General features: G+C 36.0%; 1 protein-coding gene across 4 annotated transcripts in view; it reads left to right on the plus strand.

The window, feature by feature from the left end:
* The first annotated feature begins 12,303 nt into the window (after positions 1-12,303).
* The window catches only part of LOC100669866 (UDP-glucuronosyltransferase 2A2), a 103,675-nt gene continuing 92,146 nt past the window's right edge, over positions 12,304-23,832 (plus strand). For 2 of the 4 annotated variants that reach the window (XM_064285737.1, XM_064285739.1), the window contains exon 1: positions 12,304-13,379. In XM_064285737.1, coding sequence (XP_064141807.1) covers positions 12,662-13,379 — 718 coding nt within the window. In that variant the 5' untranslated portion in view covers positions 12,304-12,661. Of the gene's footprint in view, positions 13,380-20,854; positions 21,707-23,832 lie in introns of those variants that run through there. The other 2 variants (XM_064285735.1, XM_064285738.1) reach the window with 1 other exon arrangement.

Genomic DNA, 23,832 nt, shown 5'->3' on the forward strand with positions numbered 1-23,832 from the left:
ACACAGGGATAGATAAAATAGACAAGTAAAAAAGAATAAAGTACTAAACATATGTGCAAAGCAGATACATCATAGCATTTCATATCAATGGAGAGATGGAGAAAATGATGAAGTTTTATGACTGATGCTGAGACCATTGGTTGTCACATAGAAAAATAATAAAAGGGATCCAATTCCAATTTGTTATTTTACAAAACACAACTAATTTCAAGTTCATAACAAAATAAATTTCAAAAGCAAACTTTTGTCTTCTATTGTATATTACCTTGTATTGTATAGAAGATGATATAAGGGAATATCTTTATGACTTCCTGGTAGGAAAGGGCTTAAAAACATGGCAAAAATGGCACAATGCATTCCAAAGTATATTGACAATTTCAAGTAACTTAGAATGTATGTGCGGTTATAATCCTCCTCATCCTTCTCCTTGCCCTCCTCCTCCTCCTCCTCATGATCATCATCATCACAATCATCATCACCATGGAAAAGACAAGCCATAGAATGGATTATATCTAGAATTCATAAATAATTACAAACCAATTAGAAAAATACAAACTTCCTTTTGAAAAAAAAGAAGGATAAAATATTTGAGCAGATAATTCAAAGAGGAAACCTGAATGTCTAATAAATATAAAGAAAAATGGTCAATTTCCCCTGTAATTAGAGGAATGAAGAAAAACCTAAAATTAAAAAAAAAAAGATTAAATCTACAATAAAAACTAAACAACTACAATGAAAAAAAATCTACACATTGCAAAAATCGAATAGTCTAACAATATCAAGTGGCAGTAAAAATCTGGGACAAAGGGTCTTCTATCCCCAAATATACCAACCAAACCAAATCCATTGCCATCTAGTCAATTCTGATTTACTGGGACCCGACAGGACAGAGTAGAACTGCCCCATAGGGTTTACAAGGAGCATCAGGTGGATTCTAACTGCCAACCTTTTGGTTAGCAGCCGAACTCTTAACCACGACACCACCAGGGTATCCTCCCAAAATATAGTTGCTTAAAATAACAATTGTTTCTTTAGATAAAGATTCTGTGGGTTGTCAAGTTGGACCGCATGCAACTGGATGGTTCTCCTTATCTCTGTTGTTTTCAATCATGCATTCATGGTCAGTTGGCAGAGGGACTGAGAGCTGGATGGAATAGGAAAGGCTCATCTCTGCTCCACGTAGACTCTCATCCCCCAGTATGCTAACCCAGGCTGGTGACAGGAGCCTCCCAAAAGGAGCAAGAGGGAACATACAAATAGCGCAGTTTCAAGCCTCTGTTTGTATCACATTTGCTGCAAAACTCACAGGCAAGCTCAAATAAAAGAGGGAGGGCATCAATTCCCACTCATGTTAGCAGAAGCTGCAAAATATTGTGACCATTGTTGCAATCTGACACAGGAAGGTTTGAGAGAGAGTAGTTTATTCTGAAGTGATTCTAAGAAACACCAATAGAGGAGTGAGAAAATAGGACAAGGAAGGGAAAGAAGCCAATTAGAGTGATATTTCGAGTCTGTTATTTTTGTAGGGAGTGACAATTTCATCGAATTGGGGAATGCTTAGAGACAGTGTAGAATGTCAAAGTTATACCAACCAAGGCACGAGAAAGCTGAGATACAGATTCCTCTTCTATTATTGGTTGAGGATCACGTCAGATGGCTTTAACTCGCTGTCATTCTTTCTTGCTTAAGGGAGTGTCCAGCATAATTTTGTTGCCATAAAAACAAAACAAGGCACAGTTGGGAGTACTCACAGTAGGTAGCCTGCAAGGTGTACTTGTAATTGCTGCAGGGATATACCCTGACACTGACAGCATTTGCTACAATTCACTGCTTGCATCGCTCAGATTCTTGTTTTTTTTTTTTGGTCAGGTTGACTCTTCGTGCACTGACCTGTAAGAGTTACTAATGCTATAAAGAATTTTTTTTTTTTTTAATTTACAAGAAAAACCCATTGTTGTCGAGTTCATTCCAACTCATAGCGACGCTATAGAACAGAGCAGAACTGTCCTATAGGGTTTCCAAGGAGTGGCTGGTGAATTCAAACTGCCAACCATGCTCTTTAACCACTGTGCCATCAGGGCCCAACATTTACAAGAAGGGGTCAATTAAACAACTAGTCTCCATTGTTGCATTTGACACTGTGCTATCAATTGATATTCACCATCTTCCTCCTCTACTACTCCTTCATCATTATCCTCACCCCGACCATCAATTCTGATGGTCTAGATTGTTTACCATGTGATGGATCCCCAGGCCCCTATAAAGCATGAGCCCCTGTTTACCATGCTCTTGCCATTCCTTGATTGATGCAATTGCCTGTTTATAGTTACCACCAGTCAGAGAAGAACTAACACATACCCCAGTCAATCTCCTGAATTCCACACATATTCCTCCTGCCCCCAATATGTAGGAGAAACCTATATCCTTATCAGAGTTGGGGTCATTAACCCTGCTACCAGAGTGATTCTTTTTTTTTTTTTTGCCTGATGATACTGCCAGGAGAAACCCAAATGGAAAGGGGTCATCCATAGGCTGAGTTTTATCAGGAAGCTTAGTATATTTTTTGATAGTTGCATTTTTACCTAGATAATAAGTCCAGCAGAGCTTAAAATTATGAGGATGAGAAGCACAGACTGCACAAGTGAGTCATGGGGAGTTACGGTGAGTGGTCCCACCTCTTGGATCCCAGCTGCATGCAGTACAGCACTCAAGGACACAGCTCAGTAGAATGGGCTTCATTTAAATTACACTGAATTGTGGAAGTTATTCAAATGTTCAAATTGTTCTCCCCAAGCTGGTATCTTAGCCACATCTTTAAGAGTTTATTCCAGCATTCAGCCAGAATGGCAATGTCTGATATATGGCAGTACTAGTGATTCTATTTGCATCTATCCATGCTCATGCCTCCTTGGCCATAAACCAGGTCTTTTAATGCAGAATATCACGACAATAAATCAAGCACTAGGGGAACTCTATGATAGTAGTGCTGGTCAAGGTGCCACAGGGTGGACACTAAAAGCTACAGCCAAAATACACATCATTTCCCAAAAGACTAACTGCCCCTTCCAGGATGGAAGAGGTCCAGTGTAAGCAAAATACTGCCAAATGGCTTCTTGGTCTCCGGGGTGTAAGGAATTACTTAATATGGCCCTTCTAGTCATTTCATTTTTTTTTTTTTTCATAGTCTTTGTGACCTACACACAATAAATGAGTGAGACCATGCAAATAAGTTCTTTGGAACCTAACAAAGGGATTGGTCAGTTTTGCTATCCCACTAGGCTTAAAATGAACTATCCTAGAGGCAGGAAGAGAGGATCTTACCATGACCAAGAAAAAAGAGCCAGGAGTGGGTTGTGTCTTCTGGACAACGGAAAGAGTAGAACTGTCCCATGGAGTATTCTTCTCTATAATCTTTACAGAAGCAGATCACCAGGTCTTTCTTCAGCAGAGCTGCTGGGTGGGTTCAAATCTCCAACTTTTCAGTTAGCATCCGAGTACTTAACTGTTTGCACCACCAGGGTTCCTCTACATTCTTGTTGTTGTTGTTACATGCCATGGAGTTGGTTCCAACCCATAGTGACCCTACACAACAGAGCAAAACACTGCCCAGTCCTGCGCCATACTCACAATCCTTGCTATGTTTGTACCCATTGTTACAGCCAGAGTGTTAATCCATCTCATTGAGGGTCTTCCTCTTTTTCACCAACACTGTCCTTTACCAAGCATGATGTCCTTCTCCAGGGACATGTCCAAAGTACTCAAGACAAAGTCTTGCCACCCTTGTTTCTAAAGAGCATTCTGGCTGTACTTCTTGCAAAATAAACTTGTTCTTTCTCCTGGCAGGGCATGGTATATTCAATATTCTTCACCAACACCAAAATTCAAAGGCATAATTCTTCTTTGACCTTTCTTATTCATTGTCTAGATTTCACATGCATATCAAGCTATTGAAAGTGCCATGCCTTAGTTCAGGTTCACCTTATTCCTCAAGGTGATATCTTTGCTTTTTAACACTTTAAAGAGGCCTTTTGCAGAAGATTTTTTCAGTGCAATATATTGTATGATTTCTTGACTACTGAAGCCTGTAACCTTTTATTTTCCTCAGTAAGCACTTCAAGTCCTCCACACTTTCAGCAAGTAATGTTGTGTCAACTTCATATCACAGGTTGTTTATGAGTCTTCCTCCAATTCTGATGCCATGTTCTTCTTCATACAGAGCAGCTTCTCAGATTATTTGCAGATTGAATATGTGTAATAAAAGAATAAAACTCTGACGCACACTTTTCCTGATTTTAAACCATGCGTAATTCCTTGTTCTGTGCAAGTGACTGCCTCTTGGTCAATGTAGAGGTTCCTCATGAGCACAATTGTTAGGACTTTCCATTCTTTGCAATGTTTTCCATAATTTGTTATGATCCACATAATTGAATGCCTTTGCATAGATTTTTTTTTTTTTTTTTACATAGTCAATAAAGCAATGATATCCCTTGTTCCATGTCCTCTTCTGAATTCAGATTGAATTTCTGACAGTTCCCTATTCACGTACTGCTGGAACCATTTTTGAATTATCTTCTGCAAAATTTTAGTTGTGGTGATATTAATAATGTTATTTAATAATTTCTGCATTCTGTTGAATTACCTTTCTTTGGAATGGGCAAAAATATGGATCTCTTCCTGCCTATTGGCCAGAAAGCTGTCTTGCAATTTTCTTGGCATAGGTAAGTGTCATGGATTGAATTGTGGACCCCAAAAGTACCTGTCAACTTGGCTAGGTCATGATTCCCTTGTATGACTGTATAATTGTCTACTATTTTATCTTCTGATGTAACTTACCTATGATGAGATGTACAAGATTAGATAGTGTCTTAAGCCACTCTCTTTGATATATAAAAGAGAAGCCAGCAGAGAGATGGGGGAAACTTATACCATCAAAAAAGCAGTTCCTGGAGCAGAGCAAGTCCTTTGGACGTGAGGTTCTTGCACTGAGACGTTCCCAGACCAAGGGAAGACTGATGGCAAGGACCTTCCTCCAGAGCCGACAAAGTGAGAAAGCCTTCCCCTGGAACTGACTGGTGCCCTGAATTTGGACTTGTAGCCTACTAGACAGTGAGAGAATAAATTTCTTTGTTAAAGCCATCCACTTGTGGTACTTCTGTTATAGCATCACTAGATGACTAAGACAGAATTTGGTACCACGAGTGTGGGGTGCTGCTCTAAAAGACACCTAAAATGTGGAAATGGTTTTGAAATTGTAAATGGATAGAAGGCTCAAAAGGAAGTGAAGAGAACTATTAACACTGCAGAAGGCACAGGTGGTGAGAAACAGCAGCAGGGGACTGACAGCAGCAGAACCAGGAGACCAGTGTCAGACAGTGCTGGAGCTGACCCATGGAGCAAAAGGGCTGAGTACCTGTGCGCAGGAGGTTTCCTGGTGGAGTGGAGTGCCTCTGGGCACTTATGGGTAGAGCTGGGCTTGCTGGCCAATGGAGCAAGAGAGCTGAGTGCCTTCTGGCCAAAGTTTACTGGCTGAGTGAAGTGCCTCCAGGTACTTACCAGTGGAGCTACAGAGCTTTGGAACACTTGCCTCTGCAGGGCTGATGCGGGTGTGAGGCCCGATGAGCCAAGAGGCCAAGAAACAAGGAAGCAGAAGCTGAAGAGACAAGGAACACAAGAAGCCTAGCTGCCTCAGTCTCAAAAGGCATGACCATGACCTCTGGGGTTTCAAAAGGTGGAGCCACGACCTCTGGTGTTTCTAAGGGTGGAGTTACTACTCAGATGGACTAGGAGAATGGTGCACCTAAAACTGATGGAGCAGAGTTGCTGTTCCAGTAGGCCTGGAAGGTGGAGCTGAAGCCCAGAGCTGAGGGGCCTCCACTCAGAATCCAGAGAGTGTGGCCAATACCTAGAGACTGGAGGGCAGGACGATTGTGTAAATTGTCTCAGAGAACAGAGAATTATTTTCAAAGCCTTGAGGGCTATCATAATGTGTCCTGCTACTTCCTTGGTGCCTGTTATCTCTTCTTTCTCTCTGATTTCTTCCATTTGTGATGGAAATATGTAGCTTGTGCCTGTTCTGCCATTGTACTTTGGAAGCAGATAACTTGTATTCTGGATTTCACAGATGAAGAGGAATTTTTGGATTTTGGACTTGGAGTTGATTTAAGACTTTTGCTATATGATGGATTGAATATATTTTACATGTGGCAGAAAAGTGAATTTTGGGAGGCCAAAGGTGTGGAATGTCATAGATTGAATTGTGTCCCCCCAAAATATCTGTCAACTTGGCTAGGTCATGATTCCCTTGTATGATTGAATGGTTGTCTACCATTTTATCTTCTGATGTTGATTTCCCTATGCATTGTAAATCCTATCACTATGATGAAATGAGATGGATTAGTGGCGGTTATATTGATGAGATTTACAAGATTAGGTAGTGACTTAAGCCAATCTCTTTGAGATATAAAAGAGAGAAGCAAACAGAGAGATAGGAGAATCTCACACCACCAAGAAAACAGTGCCTGGAGAGTCCTTTGGACCTGATGTTCCTGTGCTGAGATGCTCCCGGCCAAGGGAAGACTGATGACAAGAACCTTCCTCCAGAGCCATCAGAGAGAGAAAGGATTCCCTTGGAGCTGACACCTTGAATTTGGACTTGCAAGACTGCAAGTGAGAGAATAAATTTCTCTTTGTTAAAGCCATCCACTTGCGGTATTTCTGTTACAGCAGCACTAGATGACTAAGACAACAAGTGAGCACATCCAGTGCTGCACTGGTCTGTTGAAAGATCTCAATTGCCATTCTGTCAATTCCTGGAGCCTTGTTTTTTGCCATTTCCTTCAGAGCAGCTTGGACTTCTTCCTTCAGTTCCATTGGTTTTTGATCATATGCTAACTCCTGAAATGGTTGAAGGTTGACCAGTTCTTTTGGTACAGTGACTGTGTATTCCTCCGGTCTTCTTTGGATGCTTCTTATGTTATTCAATATTTTCCCCATAGAATTCTTCAAAATTTCAACTCAAAGCTTGAATTTTTTCTTCAGTTCTTCTACTTAAGAAATGCTGAATGTGTTCTTTCTGTTTGGTTTTCTAACTCCACGCCTATGCACATTTCATTATAATACTTTACTTTGTCTTCTAGACCTGCCCTTCAAAATCTTCTGTTCAGCTCTTTTACTTCATCATTTCTCCCATTTGCTTTAGCTACTCGACATTCAAGTAGAAGTTTCAGAGTCTCTTCTGATATTCATTTTGGTCTTTGCTTTCTTTCCTGTCTTTTTAAGGACCTCTTGCTTTCTTCATGTATGATGTTCTTGAAGTCATTCCACAACTCCTCTGGTCTTCCATCATTAGTGTTCAAAGCCACAAATCTATCCTTGAGATGGTCTCTAAATTCTGATGGAATATACTCAAGGTCGTACTTTGGCTTTCACGGACTTGTTCTAATTTTCCTGTTTCAACTTGAACTTTCATATGGGCAATTGATGGTCTGTTCCGCAGTCGGCCCCTGGCCTTGTTCTGACTGATGATATTGAGCTTTTCCATCATCTCTTTGCACAGATGTAGTTGATTTGAGTCCTGTGTATTCCATCTGGTGAAGTTCATGTATATATAAAAAAAAAAGCTGCCATTTATGTTGTTGAAAAATTGTATTTGCAATGAAGAAGTCATTGGTCTTCCAAATTCTATCACACGTTCTCCTGCTGCTTTTTTTTTTAATCACCAAGGCCATATTTTCCAACTACCAATTCTTCTTTGTTTCCAACCTTCACATTCCAATTACCAGTACTTATCGATTTATCTTGCTTGCATCTTTAATCAGTTTCAGACTACTAGAAATTAGTAAAAACTTCAATTCCCTCATCTTTGATGTTAGTGGTTAATGCTTTAATTTGAATAACAGTTGTATCGAGTGGTCTCCCTTATACACGTATGGATATTATCCTATCACTGACAGCGTTGCACTTCAGGATAGAACTTGAAATGTTCTTTTTGACCATGAATGTGGCACCATTTCTCTTCAATTTGTCGTTTCTAGCAAGGTAGACCGTACGATTGTCTGATTAAAATGGCCAATGCAAGTCCATTTCAGCTCACTGGTGCCTTAGATATCAATCTTTATGTGTTTCATTTCATTTTTGAAGACATCCAATATTTATAGATTCATACTTCACATGTCCCATGTTCCAATTATTAATGAATGTTTGCAGCTATCTCTTCTCATTTTGAGTTGCTTCACCTCAGAAAATGAAGGTACAGAAAACTTAATCCACGCCATTAAGGCCCACTCTACTTTGAGGAGGCAGCTCTTCCCCAGTAGTATTTTGAGTACCTTCCAACCTGAGGGGCTCATTTTCTGGCTTTATATCAGGCAATGATCCATTACTATTAATAAGGTTTTCACTGACCAATTTTTTCAGAAGAAGATTGCCAGAATCTTCTTCCTAGTCTGTCTTAGTCTGGAAACTCCACTGAAAACTGTCAGCAATGGGTACCCTGTGGTGTTTGAAATATTAGTGGCATAGCTTCCAGCATCACAGCTGGAATCATTACCCAAACCAAAACCAAACCCAGTGCCATCAAGTCATTACTATGTGTTATTTCATACACCCCCAGCCATCCTAGCTTGGAAGTTGGTTGTGGAAAGACCGTGATAGCAAAGCAGTATTCAATGCTAATAGTTGCTAGGAGAACCAGTAGAATACACCGTTAACAAAAAATTAATCTACTTCATAACGTAATGGGTGGAGAACGTGAAAAGTAAACAAACCTGTACAATCTTTTCTTCACTTAAGATCATATTCCTCCTCACATTACACTTATGCAACTAGGATTTATTTGAGTTCATCTTATTCCTAATGGCAAAGGAGAACTACTAAAGTTCCACCTGGAAGTTTCAGGTAAGAAATTTGAAAGCTTGCATGACAAGCAATATATAATGTACATGTGTACGTATTTTATATTTTAAAAGAAATACCAATAATTATAAGACTGTAGGTTAACTTTTAGTTTATTTCTTCGCTTCCCCTTGAAAAGGTTTTCAGTTTCATTTTCAAATAATCTGAGTTTTTTTCAGATTTTTGCACTTCATAATAATTACATATAAATGGAGAAAACTGTATTATAGAGCAGTAAATTGAGAGTTTTACCAAAATGTGAACTTAATGGCCTCTTTAAAAGTAAATGGCGAACCAGTGCAGAGTTTATTTGTTTCTTCTTTAGGCTACACAGAAGATAACAGGTTAGAAATTTTATATAAGTATGATGAGAGCAAGAATGATTTTCAAAAGAATTATCTTTACGATAGCATGTGTATTGGGATGAAAAATGTCATCCTTTGGTGGGTCTCTTATTTTCTTAATATTGTGTACTGTGTTTTTAAATATTTTTTATTTTATTTGTTTACAAACCCACATATTCATATATATTCATATATAGGTATATGTGTACATATATGTATGTGTATATATACACATGTGTATGTGTGCATATAAATGTATATGCATGTGTGTATATATATAATATATATATGCATATATACATGGCAAAAGAAGTTAAAATCACTCTAAAATTTTCTTAAAATTATCTTATACAAAATCCTATTTTAAAACTAGTAATTGGTCTGGTGATGTAAATGCCATGTTGGCTCCCTTTTTGTACAATCAGGCAAAGTACATTTTTTATTATCATGTATGATAAAAAATATTTGTTTTAGCTTGGCTTCAAATGTATTAGCTTTTTCTCTGAACTCATCTGATTTTACAAATATATATAAATCATATATTTGGCTATAGTTCTGTTCAAAAATTTTATGAAAATAATAGATTTGCTTTTCAGTGATCTTAAGATCAGAATAATTAAAATCACGAGTTTAGACCCTCATTTTTAGCAAACTACATTTTTACAACCTTTTTAAACCAACATGTCAATAGAATTTCTTCATTTTATGTTTCTATTACAATCTAGACTATAAAGCAATGTAAAATTTAACTGACTAGTTTGATCTAGAAGGTGAGATTTCTTAATACTGGTCACGTTTCTGAAAATGTGTCCTGAAGGAATGTTAAAAAAAAAAAGTCCAAGAGTTTATTTATATGTAACATTGGTTGCCTTTGGGCACACTGCCCCCTCATCACTTATGTCTTTGTAGTCCATACTCTAGGATGAATATAAAATACACAGCCCTCATGCAGACTTTCCTATTCACAACCCCCATCTCACCCCCAAAGAAATTCTGGAAGCAATCTCTACTCTCTAGAATTTGGAAAGCATTTACCTGTATCATTTATCTAAAGACACTTGTTATTTTCTCAGGTTAAGAGAAGGAGAAGGGATTAAATGATAGAGACAATAGATTTTGAGTGTCTCTTTTACTCCAGGAACTATATTTCTTGCTTAAAAACATCATTCTATTCATTTAAATATATATTTTTATATATATTATTACATAATAATGTATAGTATTGATTGTACAATTATTCATTTATTATATCTTATCAAATATTTATTTTTGTTTTATTATTTTATAATCACAAATCCTCTTAAGTTATTTTTTATTTCCATTTTAAAAATGTGGAAACTAAGTCTCATAAATATTAAGCAGCATAACCAAGGTTATAAACCATTGGTGCTAGGATTCTTTGGTTTACTTTATTCTAAAATCTAAATTTTTTCTATAGTATCATGCTGAATCTAACACCCTATGCTTATTTTTGTTATCTTTCCTGGTAAACAGTGAAGCAGTTGTAAGAACTATCCTTTTGATTTGTCTTCCACTTAGTAAGTTGTGTTATGCATAGTAGGTACCTAATAAACACATATTAACTCAATGAAAGACTATATTTTTTCTAAAATTGAATTTGATCCCCTGCTAATAAATAAAATTAAAAAAATCATAAAAAAAAATAAAATGACCAATTGTTCATCCTAGTGTTTCATGATAACTAACTATTTTAAAGTCTCCTGCAAAATAACTATGGACCAGCCTGGCACCAACAGGTAGTAATTTTGTGTACACCTCAAAATCTTACTGCAGAAGGCCTAGAATTGAACCCACTGACATCAAAGAAGAAGAAACTGCTGCTTAGAAAGGTTGAGTAATTTGCCAATTTCATACAGCAAAATAAGGAAGGAGTTTGGTGTGGCAATTTCATGGTTCTATGGCTCCCTCCCACCTGAAATGTATGATTCACTCTGCTGAGTTTGAGCAGTACTGTTTTAAGGAAACAGTCACCATTTTATGAGAGATTATCTTTGGTGATAGAAGAACTCAGAGGAAAACATTTTTAAGACATAACTAAAGAATATGGGATTTCTAATTTCAACAGATACTTTAACACAAGAAGAGTCAGCCCTCTTTATGCACAATATTTAAGGAAATAATTTTACTTGGATGACTTGATCCTACATTGTCCAGTGTGTGTTACACAGATTTATATTGTGTATTTTATATTGCACCCGCATACTTTGGGCAGTCTGTTTTTTATATAGATGCATTGTACTTGATAAAGAGCCATGATATACTCTGGTGGGGCAATCTACCCTAGTGCTTATACAATAGTCCATGGGAGCCAGAGAGCCATAAAGTTGCCACCCCTAGTTCTTTTCTTATTTTACTATATGAAATTGGCAAATTACACAATCTTTTTTTTTTTTAAGTAGTGGCTCCTTTTTTCTTTGATGTTGGGATAATTATAGTACTTACCTCATTGGACTTCTTTTCAAAAATGAGAAATAAATGAGATTAGTACAGGTAAAACATTTTGTACAATCTCTGACACATAGCAAGGACTCAATAAATGTTTGCAATTATTAAGGGCTGATCCTAGAGATAGAGATAAAGCAGATGCTTAAAAAAAAAAAAAAATTTTTTTTTTTTTATTCACACAGACTAGTTACCTTTTGAGCAGCTCTTTTGGCAGAAGTACGCTTGAATTAACCATTCTCTTCAAATAGCTTTTATTTACTAGTAACATTACTCATAATCTTGTGAATAAATCACACGTGTATTTTTTATATATTTTATTCATTGACTTGTTATTTTTTTCTTAATTATTCATTAACATAAATATATTTTTCTCAACATATCTTAAAGTAGTAATAAATTTACACTTCCTATATTCGTTTGCACTTCATTTTTTAATACATATTATTGTGATAATTTCATCTCTTTCAATAACTATTTTAATAACATTTAATTGCTGCTAATAGCATTATATAAAATATAGGAAATGTTGAAAAATCCCTTAACATTAGCATCACCACATTCTGAGTGAGTTTTGGCCCTGGCTTTCAGGACAGATGCCTGGGTGTAGCAGTGAGATATTTAATAGCTTCAAACAATTTAATGGTAAGAATTCAACTTCACAAGGTACAATGAAATCTGAAAAGCAAAGAAAGTATCGAGGTCAGGCTCAAGAGAAAGATCAGAGAGTAAGAATTGTAAACAAAGCTAAAGTGGTAGGTTGTGAAGACACAGGTGACCCCTAATCTTGTAAATACCTTAAAATATGGAGCTATTAGAACTAATACCATTTGGTAGAGAGAAAGCTTTTAAGGATATCAATGGTTTGAATCAAAACTGAGAAATTTTTTTGCCTTTTTTTAATTTAAAGGCGGAAGAATTCATTTGTTTCACATATCGAGTCTTCTACTTCAAGCCACATCATGTTAAACAAGATCATTCTGCTCCTGTCTCTTCAGATAAGTCTCCTAGGAACCACTCATGGTGGGAATGTTCTGATATGGCCAATGGAAGGTAGTCATTGGCTAAATATTAAGATAATTATAGATGAGCTGATTAAAAGAGAGCATAATGTTACTGTCCTAGTTGCCTCTGGTGCACTCTTCATCACACCAACTTCTGAAACATCTCTGACATTTGAAAGATATAAGGTGCCCTTTGACAGTGAAAGAATTCAAAAAGTGATCACAAGCTTTGTTCTGACATGGCTAGAACATAGACCATCTCCTTCTACCATTTGGACATTCTATCAGGAAATGGCCAAAATCATAAAAGACTTCCACATGGTATCTAGGGCAATCTGTGATAGTGTTCTACAAAACCAGAAGCTGATGGAAAAACTGAATAAAAGCAAGTTTGAGGTCCTGGTATCAGATCCAGTATTTCCTTGTGGTGACATAGTAGCTTTGAAACTGGGAATTCCATTTATCTTCTCCTTGAGATTTTCTCCAGCATCAACAGTGGAAAAGCATTGTGGGAAGGTACCATATCCTCCTTCCTATGTTCCTGCTATTTTATCAGAACTCACGGACCAGATGTCTTTCACTGACAGAATAAGAAATTTCATCTCCTACCATCTACAGGACTACATATTTGATACTCTATGGAAATCGTGGGATTCCTACTATAGTAAAGCTTTGGGTATGTAACAATTTTTGTTTTATTATTTGAAGCTGAACAGAGAACTTTGTGCCAGTTCTGTATTTCCCTATGACTATTCTTTTTCAGTCCTACATATCAATGTACATCGTACTATTACTTTTTAGTGGAAAAAAGATAAAAGGCAATATATTTTGGAATCACAGTGTGATGTTTACTAATTTTCTGGATGTGAAGATAACAACTAAGGTTTTTTCATGGATAAGATTTACTGACAAATACCTTAGTTTAAAAATAGGATTAGATTCTCATTTAGATATTGTATTGAAAACAAAAATTGCTTAGAAATTACAGTTGTGTATGAGAAAAGCCAGAAGATAAGATTTTCTACAAGCCCATTGTTAACATAAGACATGTGTGTGTTTAAGCATGTTTTATATATATATATAAAAAACCCAAAACCAAACCCATTGGTGTCAAGTCTATCCCAACTTAGGGCAACTGTATAGGACAGAGTAGAACTGCCCCATAGTGTTTCCAAGGAGTGGCTGGTGGATTTGAACTGCCAACGTTTAGATTAGCAGTCAATCTCTTAGCCACCATGTCACCAAGGCTCTCTCTCTATATACATATGTATATATATATCAATGATCATTGTTCTGTAAAAAGCAATGCTAGAAAAACATTTTTTTCCAGTTCATTTACACATTAAGCCTTTATCATGTTTATTTATAAGTGGATTTAGAAGAAAGCACAACATCATTGGTCAAGATAATTTATCAATTTGAATATTATTTGTATAACTTAAGCATGATATAGTGTTTATATATAGTGGGTCAGTGAAAGAGAGGGATACCTTCAACAAGATAGGTTGACACAGCATCTGCAACTATGGGTTCAAATAGAGCAACGATTGTGAGGATGGCGCAGGACTGGGCAGTGTTTTGTTCTGTGGTACATAGAGTCACTATGGCACCTAACAACAACAACAACCAATGATTATTAGCATCAAAACATCCATATTTAACATGTTGATGTTTATGCACATACTAGTCTAAATATGAAATAGGCTTTGCCCCTCATTGAATGTGTTTTGAATTTTATTATGCATTATTCACTAATTCTGAAGGTTCTGCTATTTACCAGGCTGTCCTTAGATGAGATTATAATAAAGGCTAAGATGAAGTCCTTGTCTTCAATAATTTCATGGTCAAGCAGAGAAGTCAGACATAAAAGATAATATTTAAAATGTAAGTGAGATAATAGAAATATGTAACAGAGATAGTGTAGAGAGAGTCATGCGACAGGGATAGAGTGGTATTGTGGAGAACTTCAGAGTTGAGGTGATTCACAAGGATATATCAAAACAGTGGATATGAGCTTTTCTGCAAACTACGTGTGGGGAAAGAAAAGTATGCCCCAAGTTACAAAGACTCTAAATGGCACAGGGGTGCTAGCTCTTACTGGTGATTCAATATTTCTTACTGTCCAAATGTTGGGGGTGTGGGAGGCAGACACGGAAAACAACCCTGGAAATACAGGGATTGCAAGAATGAATTAATTCAATAAACATTTATCAAAGCATCTTGTAATATCATACTAAGCACTTTGTGTTTTATCTAATAAGCAATTGAGAACCATTTAAAGGAATGTTTTTTTTTTAGGATGGCTACGGGAACCATGGTGGCACAGTGGTTAAAGAGCACAGCTGCTACCAAAAGGTCAGGGGTTGGAACCCATTACCCGCTCCACAGGAGAAAGATGTGGCAATCTGTTTCTATAAAGATGTACAGCCTTGGAAACCTTATGGGGCAGTTCTCCTCCGTCCTGTAGGTCTCTGTGAGTCAGATTCAACTCACAGGCAACAAGGTTTTTTTTGGCTTATAATGGCTGCCATATTTTAGGCAAATAACCCACGCCTTCTAAGTTTGTTTGCCAATAACAATCCCAGACCCCGGGAGGTATTTTTATTAGCACCCCCATGCCATTTTTTGTTATGTTGCTGTAAGAAAATTAGCATAGTACCCTTATGAGAATATCTCTCGGGGGGAGGGGTTGGAGCAGTTGGCAAACAAATATAGAAGGCACACATTATTTGGTACATTTGCGTTTTTATAAAACATCTTAATGGATGTGGGAATGGAGTGGAGGGAGGCGAGAATATAGGCTACTATGTCTCTTCAGGAAAAGGTATGGTAAGAGTACGTACTCGGAAAGTAGCTCATGATGGAGAAAAATGGTACGGTTTGAGAAATATTTATGAGCCTAATCAGTAACACAATCAGGCGAGCAGGGTCTTGATATACAATTTCCACTTATTAGCATGTGACCTGGAGAAGTAATTGTCTCTGCATCTGCACTTCACTTTTTCTCATTTCTAACAGGATTGCTGAAAGAACTGAATTAGTTAATATCTGAAAGAATTTTAGTATAGCATCTAGGATATAGTAAGCATTCAATAAGCATTTGCTGTTTATCAGGTAGAATTAGTAGAAGCTGATTGTCAAGGAACAGAAAGAGAGATGAGGAAGAGTAAGACAGTGTCAAGATTTCTTACTTCAGTAAGCAGAAAATCGGCACAACCAATGGAGTTAGTGAATATGAGAGCAGATTTTGGGGTGGGAACGATGTACTCAAATTTAGACATGAGTGTATGAGCTCCTTTGGGGAATATCTGGTGACAAAGTAGTTAGATGATATATGTGGTAAGGTCTCAAAGAGGGTGTCATGGATTAGAACTAGAGATGTAAGTGTTATCTATATAGGGATGCTATATATATATATGTATATATATATATATACATATATATACGTGTATATATATATATAATTGCGCCCCTCTGACAGTAACTTTTTTCTAAGTTTTTTTTTTGTTTTTCTCTTACATGCCATTCTTTTGCTTTCATCCATAATGTATTCCTGAAATTGTAAAAAAATCAAGCCATCAACTGGCATTTTGTGAACGTGATTATACTCTCAAACAACTAAAATTATTTCACAATACATAATTAGAATTCATAGTTTGTACATAGTCTTAGAAATTATTTCTTCAATATTGTAATTTGCTTTCATGATAAACCTCACAAGCACAGACTTAAACCCATTGGTAATCCAATAGAGGTGGAACATTTCCTGCTTTTGACGTGCTGTATTTCTGATTGGTATTATGTTTTGGGACTTTAACGACTCATCATTAGTCAACAAATTGATTTTTGCCTTTTCGCTCATTTTTAACAAAATAGAAAAGCCAAGATTCAAAGAATATGTAAAGAATTGCACATCGTTGTGCACATGCTTCAGGGCTTGTAATGCTGGCTCCTATAGAGAACTTGTGAGGCCTAGAAATGGTTATCAACTGATGAATGAAAGTCCTAAATGGCATTAGAAACTATTTAAAGATGACAAAGTACAATGTGTAAAACACTGGGTTGCACGAATTGTGAAAAGAAAAAAAATTGAGGCTTCTCTGTAGTGATAGCTATTGACACACTGCCTTCATTTCTCAGATGTCTGTTTGAAAATAATTATAAAATATAATATCAATAAAATAGATATGATAGGTTACTGTGTGGCTGAGAGTGTGAGTTATTATATGTGGATGAGTATGACCAAAAGCGGGTGAGCCAATTGTAACTAACACTGATGCTCTGCAAAAGAAATCATCTCCTCAGAATTGGTTAAAGAGTTACCCCTAAAATTCAAAAATAAATGTTTATCTCTTGGGATGTGAAGGAAGACCTACTAGCTCTGTCATCCAGAGAGAACAAACATCTCCCTGAGGATTACAGATCAGCCTGTGGGGGTTCTCTGAACGTATAAGTGACATCATAAAGTTAAAACTGACTCTTACTAAAGAATGGAGAAAAAGGAAGAAGAAACGGCAATTTTATGAAGCAGGGAAGCAGTCAGGATCTGTAAAAACTCACTTCATCTCCCCATGCACATACTAAACTAGCAGCATAACTGAATATGTGTAGCATCCCAGTAACTGCCATAGTGAAATGTCCATAGAAGGGTTCCTTCATCACAATATATGTTTATATTTTTATCCCCTTATTTGTGCTTTTAGCAAGTACTTGTTCTCAGCCTTGGAATAATAATTCTCAGGATTAAAATGCTCCTTATTCATACTGGTAAGGTTACCCTCCATTTCCCTTTGCCCATCAAGCTGGCGTAGCGGTCTCTGAATCACGTATCCCGTTGTATTGTGTCTGTAAGTTGATGCTGGTAATAAAAGCACATTATTCCCCTGTCTTAAAACTAATCTTTCCTAACATGATTACTTTCATGGGAAAGTAATCAAGATTTCTAAGGATGTTATTACCTTCTAATTCTAATAATATCATGTTTCTAATTAACTGACACTCTTCCAACTTCGAATGAGTATTTAAGTTTGTCTTTACTAAAACTGAATATTCTTTCTGATGTCCAGGGACACGAATACTCTTATTCAAAAGACCAGGTAAGAAGCAAATGTATCGACATAACAGAGTAATTCACAATTCTACAAGTCTTTTTTAGATTTGGAATGATAAATGGGTATGGTAAAGGGAATTCACTTAAAAAATAACTTTTTTACAATTTGTGATTTGAATTTATCTTGTACTACTTTTGCTTAAATGCTGTAATCAAAGACATTGCAACCAACCCATATAAGCTTTCCCCTCAGGTCTCAAATTGTCACACCTGAGTAAATAAATAGGACAACTTTCTATAAGATTACTTCTCTGCAGTGGAATTCGATAAGAACCTCACAGTGAGTCTTTAATCTCTGCTAATTGCTAGGAATTGGATATTGTCCAAATTACTTACTTCATTTCAGGTCATGAGTTCAAGCTCATGAATATCATAATAGTAACAGCAATTATTATTTATCGATCTCATCTATGTGCTAGACACTGTAATACGTGCTTCACATATATAATCTTTCTTAATCCTTGCAGTGAACTTGTGAAGAAAAACCTACTATCATGATTTTGTGGATAAGGATATTGAGGTTTGGAAATATCAAAAATTATGTATTAAAACAAAATTGTATAACTATTAGTTTGAGAAACTAGTTCGCAAACTAAGTCTCTCTGATATCAAAGTTTATATGCTGTATTTCCTAGTTCTAGGGGGAAAAAAAGGCTCCTTTTAAATTACAATTGAGAATTCAGTAGTTAGAATATTTTAGGTTTAAACTTTCTGGGGTTCTTCTTTTCAATGTATACAGCCTTACAATCTGCTGTTACACTTCTCACCTTTTTTTTTCTTTAATTTACTGAATGGCATTTAATTGGGCTGTACCATCACTAGGTAACCTGCTATTCCTTAAGGTACAGGTCGCCATGTGACTCTGTTATCTTGAGCAGGTTGCCTGAGGATTTCTTTCTGGCCCTAACATCAGAGGACTACATGAGCAGCCTCCAACAGAAAAAATAAGAAAATGCTTCTGTAGATATCAAACATGTTTGTTTAAAATTGAAGCAGGTAACTTTAATTCTTATATTCATATTAAGAAAAAAAAAAAAAAGCCACCAAAGTTATGGGCATATTTAAGGACAGGATACTGTAGCATTTTAATGTTAGTAAAAATATTTGTAATGCATAAACATTGCATATTGTTACCAACAGTGTCTCACACTTTGGCTACATTAAAAACAAACAGGCAGATAATCTCTAGGGACTAATGCCATCTAGAATAAGAATAACCTATCTTGCAAATATAATATATTAATATATTAAAGAGGAAAAACAGCATATCTTTAAAAAGAATGACCACAATATTCAGTCCTTTGCATGAACTACATACTAACTAAGCACTGGTAAATAATTTATTATAAAGAGCTAGAAATGAAGCACGTTTTAGTGTGTATATCTGCACAGATTTTATCTTTAGTGAAAAAGAAAATTTTTAGTAGTCATTTTAAAAGACCAAAAAAAAAAAAAAAAAAGAAAACTAAAAGTATTACATATAGTCCTTTCCTTGGAGAATAATAAATTTTGGTTAGAATCTTTTTCTTTCTTTTTTTGCTTCATAGCTTTTCTCTTGCTTCCCTCTCTTTTTCCTCTGTTTCTTCCTATTTTTTTTAATTTCAATTAATCTCAATTGTTAGAATCTTTCAAACGGCCTTCTGGTAGCATTCTTTTTTGCCACAGTGACACATACATCAAATGACAGCCACAGGTATGACATCAGTGGGATGCCTCTGAGATTCTTTTGGCTGTGAGATATGCACAGTTCTCAAGATTTCTCACTTCTGCAAATTTGCTTCTTAATTTCCATCCTTAATTCCTGTTTTCTATCTTTTTAACTACTTTATTTGTTATCCGCAATTTTTACTAGCAGCCCCTAATAATTTTAACTTCTAAATACCATCTTTATATAGTCACTCTTGTTCAGTTTGGAATTCACCAAGAACCCCAACTGATATCATTAAATTCGTGTCTTGCCAGCCATTCTGTAGATAGTACGCTGATTTACTGATCAATCATTCAGCTAATTTACCAAGCCACTAACATTACTAAACACTTGCTTTAAACCAAGCAGTTTGCAAAGAAGCTTTACATATATTATTGCTAATCCACAAGTTATTGTAACAAATTATCTTCATCATCTCCTTTACAGGTGAGAAAACTGAGGCCAAGAGAGTCTAGGTAACTCCTCAGGGTTACAAAATTTGTAAAAGATCAGTCAGTGACTCTGAGACTATTGAAATCCAGAGTCCACCTAACCTAGCCCACTACTCAACTCTGAATAAAAATTTCCTGGTTCCTTTATCTCTTTGATTTGTGTCAGAAGACGGCATACTGGAGAGATTGAAATAATTCCGTATCAAGGAATAGGAGACAATGATCATTTTGTCTTATCAGGGTAGAGAAATAGCTTCTATCAAATGTTCACTGTACAGCCCAATTGATCTAAGTCATATAAATGAAGATTTTTGTTATTATTTTTTTCTTCCTAATATGAACCGCAAGAAAATTATAGTAATGCTGATGCTTGTGAGTTATCAAAGTTCCTAAAACTTACAGAGATGAGGTTTCATACTACAGAAATCCAGCATCAAGTTTTAAAAACCATATAGTTTTGTGGTTATGATCCCAATTCTACTGCTTTGCCATATATTTTTTGGGTATGCAACTCAACATTAATTTCATTATCCATGAAATGGAGGAAATACCTTCTGTTTCACTATATTGTTAAAAAGATTGAATAAGACAATAAACATAAAAATGCCTGGTGAGTGAAGACATCAAACTTGAAGGTACTATAAGTTTTGACAAAGTAGCTTTAGCGGAAAAGAATTGCTATGTTTATGTTAATTTTATGTTGAGAAAGATATATTAAACTGAAGACACATTTTATAAATGATGGTCATTATTGCAGAGTACATAAATATTGGGGTTATAACTAGCCCACTTCTTTTTCTTTTAAAGTAAGATCAGATTTCATTTCTGTTGTTGTGATAAAAATATTAATGCACCTAAGAATTTGAATTATTTTGTTTTTCTTTTAATCTTGAGATCAGTTGACCTATGAATGAGTATAACCATCACATTAAACACATATTTATTTGAAAAATGATAATCTGCCTATGTCCACTTTCAAAGTTTCTTTTCGTCTTAAAAGATTTACAGTAGGATGGTTTCCATCTTGAATATCACCATGCCTAAGAAGTTTTTCCAGCTACTGCTTTATAATTTGATAATGATTGAAATAGTTCTTAGTGGAAATGTGCTAATTTGGCCTGCGGATGGTAGCCACTGGTTAAATATTAAGATAATTCTAGAAGAGTTGACTCAAAGAAATCACAGTGTTACTGTACTGGCTTCATCAGCAACTCTATTCATCAACTCCAATCCGGACTCTCCCGTGAATTTTGAAGTGATACCTGTTTCCTACAAGAAGAGCAATATAGATGACTTAATTGAACATATGATAATGCTGTGGATAGACCACAGACCAACTCCTTTAACACTCTGGACTTTCTACAAAGAACTAGGGAAACTCCTAGAAACCTTCTTTCGAATTAATTTACAAATCTGTGAGGGAGTATTAAACAACTCCAAATTAATGGCAAGACTTCAGAAAAGTGGATTTGATGTGTTAGTAGCAGACCCAGTAACAATCTGTGGTGATCTCATTGCTCTGAAATTAGGAATTCCATTTATGTATACGTTGAGGTTCTCTCCAGCCTCAACAGTAGAAAGACACTGTGGAAAAATTCCAGCACCTGCCTCCTACGTACCAGCAGCCTTATCAGAGCTCACTGACCAGATGAACTTTGGTGAAAGGGTTAAAAACACCTTATCTTATCCTCTGCAAGATTATATATTTCAATCCTACTGGGGAGAATGGAATTCATACTACAGCAAAGTTCTAGGTAAGTCTCCACAATTTTTTTCTTATTAATGACTCAGGGTAGCTGGTATTTATTGTTATAGTTAATATAACAAAGTATTTTCATTCTACTACATACACCAAGTTGAAGTAATTGTACTTATTTTATTTTTGTACAATTCCTTGATCATTGTCCTTTGATAAATTTGTAAAAAAAAAGAAATGGTTGTATTAATATGTAGGCTATAGTCTCTTAACACAAATGATCTTGTACCTATAGAGATAATCGCATTTCAGTTTGTAAATTAATCTTTAAATAGAAATGAAATTACCTTTAAAGGGATACATTGTGATAGCTCACTCTCCCCCTCCCCCAAATAAATCATGCACATGAGTGTGCACGTGTGAACCCAAAAATTGGCAGCCCCTGGCAAATACGTTGAGGTGATATGAGCCTTACCATCTTCCCCCTCTTTGTTCTTCACCCTTTTCTTTTTCTACAGGAAATATTCAAAGGCATAGTAGTGGGCACTAGAAAACCTGAACTTCTACCGTACCGTGCCTCTTATCTCTTCATCTTTAGGGTTCTGTGGGTCCTTGGGCTGGCACTGTATCTCACTCTCCTTCAGTTTACTTTCTTTGTATCCTTTGACAAGACTTCATTTCCTTACCTCACAAATTCTGTATGAGGATCAAACAAAATAATGTGAACTTTCAAGGCCAATTCTGGTTGATTGTTTATATTATTTCCCTTTCTACTCTTCTGAGTTTCCCTTCATTCCTCCCTTCATTCCTTCCTTCCTTTCTTCCTTCCCTCTTTCTTTCTGTCTTGCTTTATTTGTTCGAAAAGTATTTATTGAACACCTCCCGGTGCCTGACACTTTCCTCTGTACTAGGAACACAGCAGTAAGAAAACAGATCAAAATATCTACCTTACCCTCATGAAACTTGCACTCTCATGAAACATTCAATAAATAAATCTGAAAATGCATAGGATGTTTGATGGTGATGTATGCTATGTAGTAAAATAAGAGGAATAGAGAGTTCTGGAGGAACGGTTACATGTTTAAACAGGGTTGCCAAGCAAGATCTCAATGGAAAAGGTGATATTGAGTGAAGACTTGAGAGGAGTGAGGGTTAGAACCAACATGACCTCAGGAGGAAAAGCATGTCAGGTAGAGGGAAAAACAAGTTAGTGCAAAGGCCTGTGGGCCTTAATGGACAAATATCCTTACTGTCACTTGATATTAATCTTACCTTCCATAAGTAGAATTTGTGTAACACTTTTCTTTCCATCATGTTGGAATGTTCTTCCAATTTTCCATCACTTAAACTCTTAACCTTTTTCATATATTTGATCTAGAGAGAAGATGTTGAACCTAGCATGTATTTAAATAAAATACATGCAAAAAACCAGGACCAAACCCTTTGCCGTTGAGTCGATTCTGACTCATAATGATCCTATAGGACAGAGTAGAACTGCCTCATAGGGTTTACAAGGAGCAGCTGGTGGATTCAAACAGCTGACCTTAGATTAGCAGACAGGCTCTTAACCACTATGCCACCAGGGCTCCAAAATGTATGCAAGGAAATTAAAATTTCCACGTAGCCTTGAGAGTATGGTAATTAGAATTTTGAAAACAATACTCTGTGGTTTTTATATTCTTATAATGTGACTCAACTCTATTTTCTTTTTTCACTATTTCAAATTTTACAATCCTCAAAAACACACTTTTCTTTAAATTTTTATATTATTCACGTGATTCTTTCTCAAGACATTTCCAAATATGTTCTATGATAATAACCATTGTTCATATATATTTTGCACACTGACTATTGCATGTACTGAATAAGATAACAGTCTATATTCCTTAAATACGGGGATTACAAAAAGTACAGAGGTGATGGATGTCAGAAAACACATAAGATTCTTGATTCAAATGCCACTTGCTAGCAGTGTGCTCTCAGGAAATAATGGAAATTCTTTGGGTCACAATTCTTCTGCCTCTTTAAAATGAAGTTAATAATTTTGCTAAACTTTTTTGGAGGGCTGTTAACATTATAATTGACTATACGCTTTGTGAAGTATAAAGAATTATACTTATGCTAAATATTATTTACACCAAAATGTCCAGAAACTCTGCAATGACAAAGCAAATTATACTCCCA

This window comes from Loxodonta africana, chromosome 5 (genome assembly GCF_030014295.1).
Source record: "Loxodonta africana isolate mLoxAfr1 chromosome 5, mLoxAfr1.hap2, whole genome shotgun sequence".
Classification (NCBI taxonomy): Eukaryota; Metazoa; Chordata; class Mammalia; order Proboscidea; family Elephantidae; genus Loxodonta; species Loxodonta africana.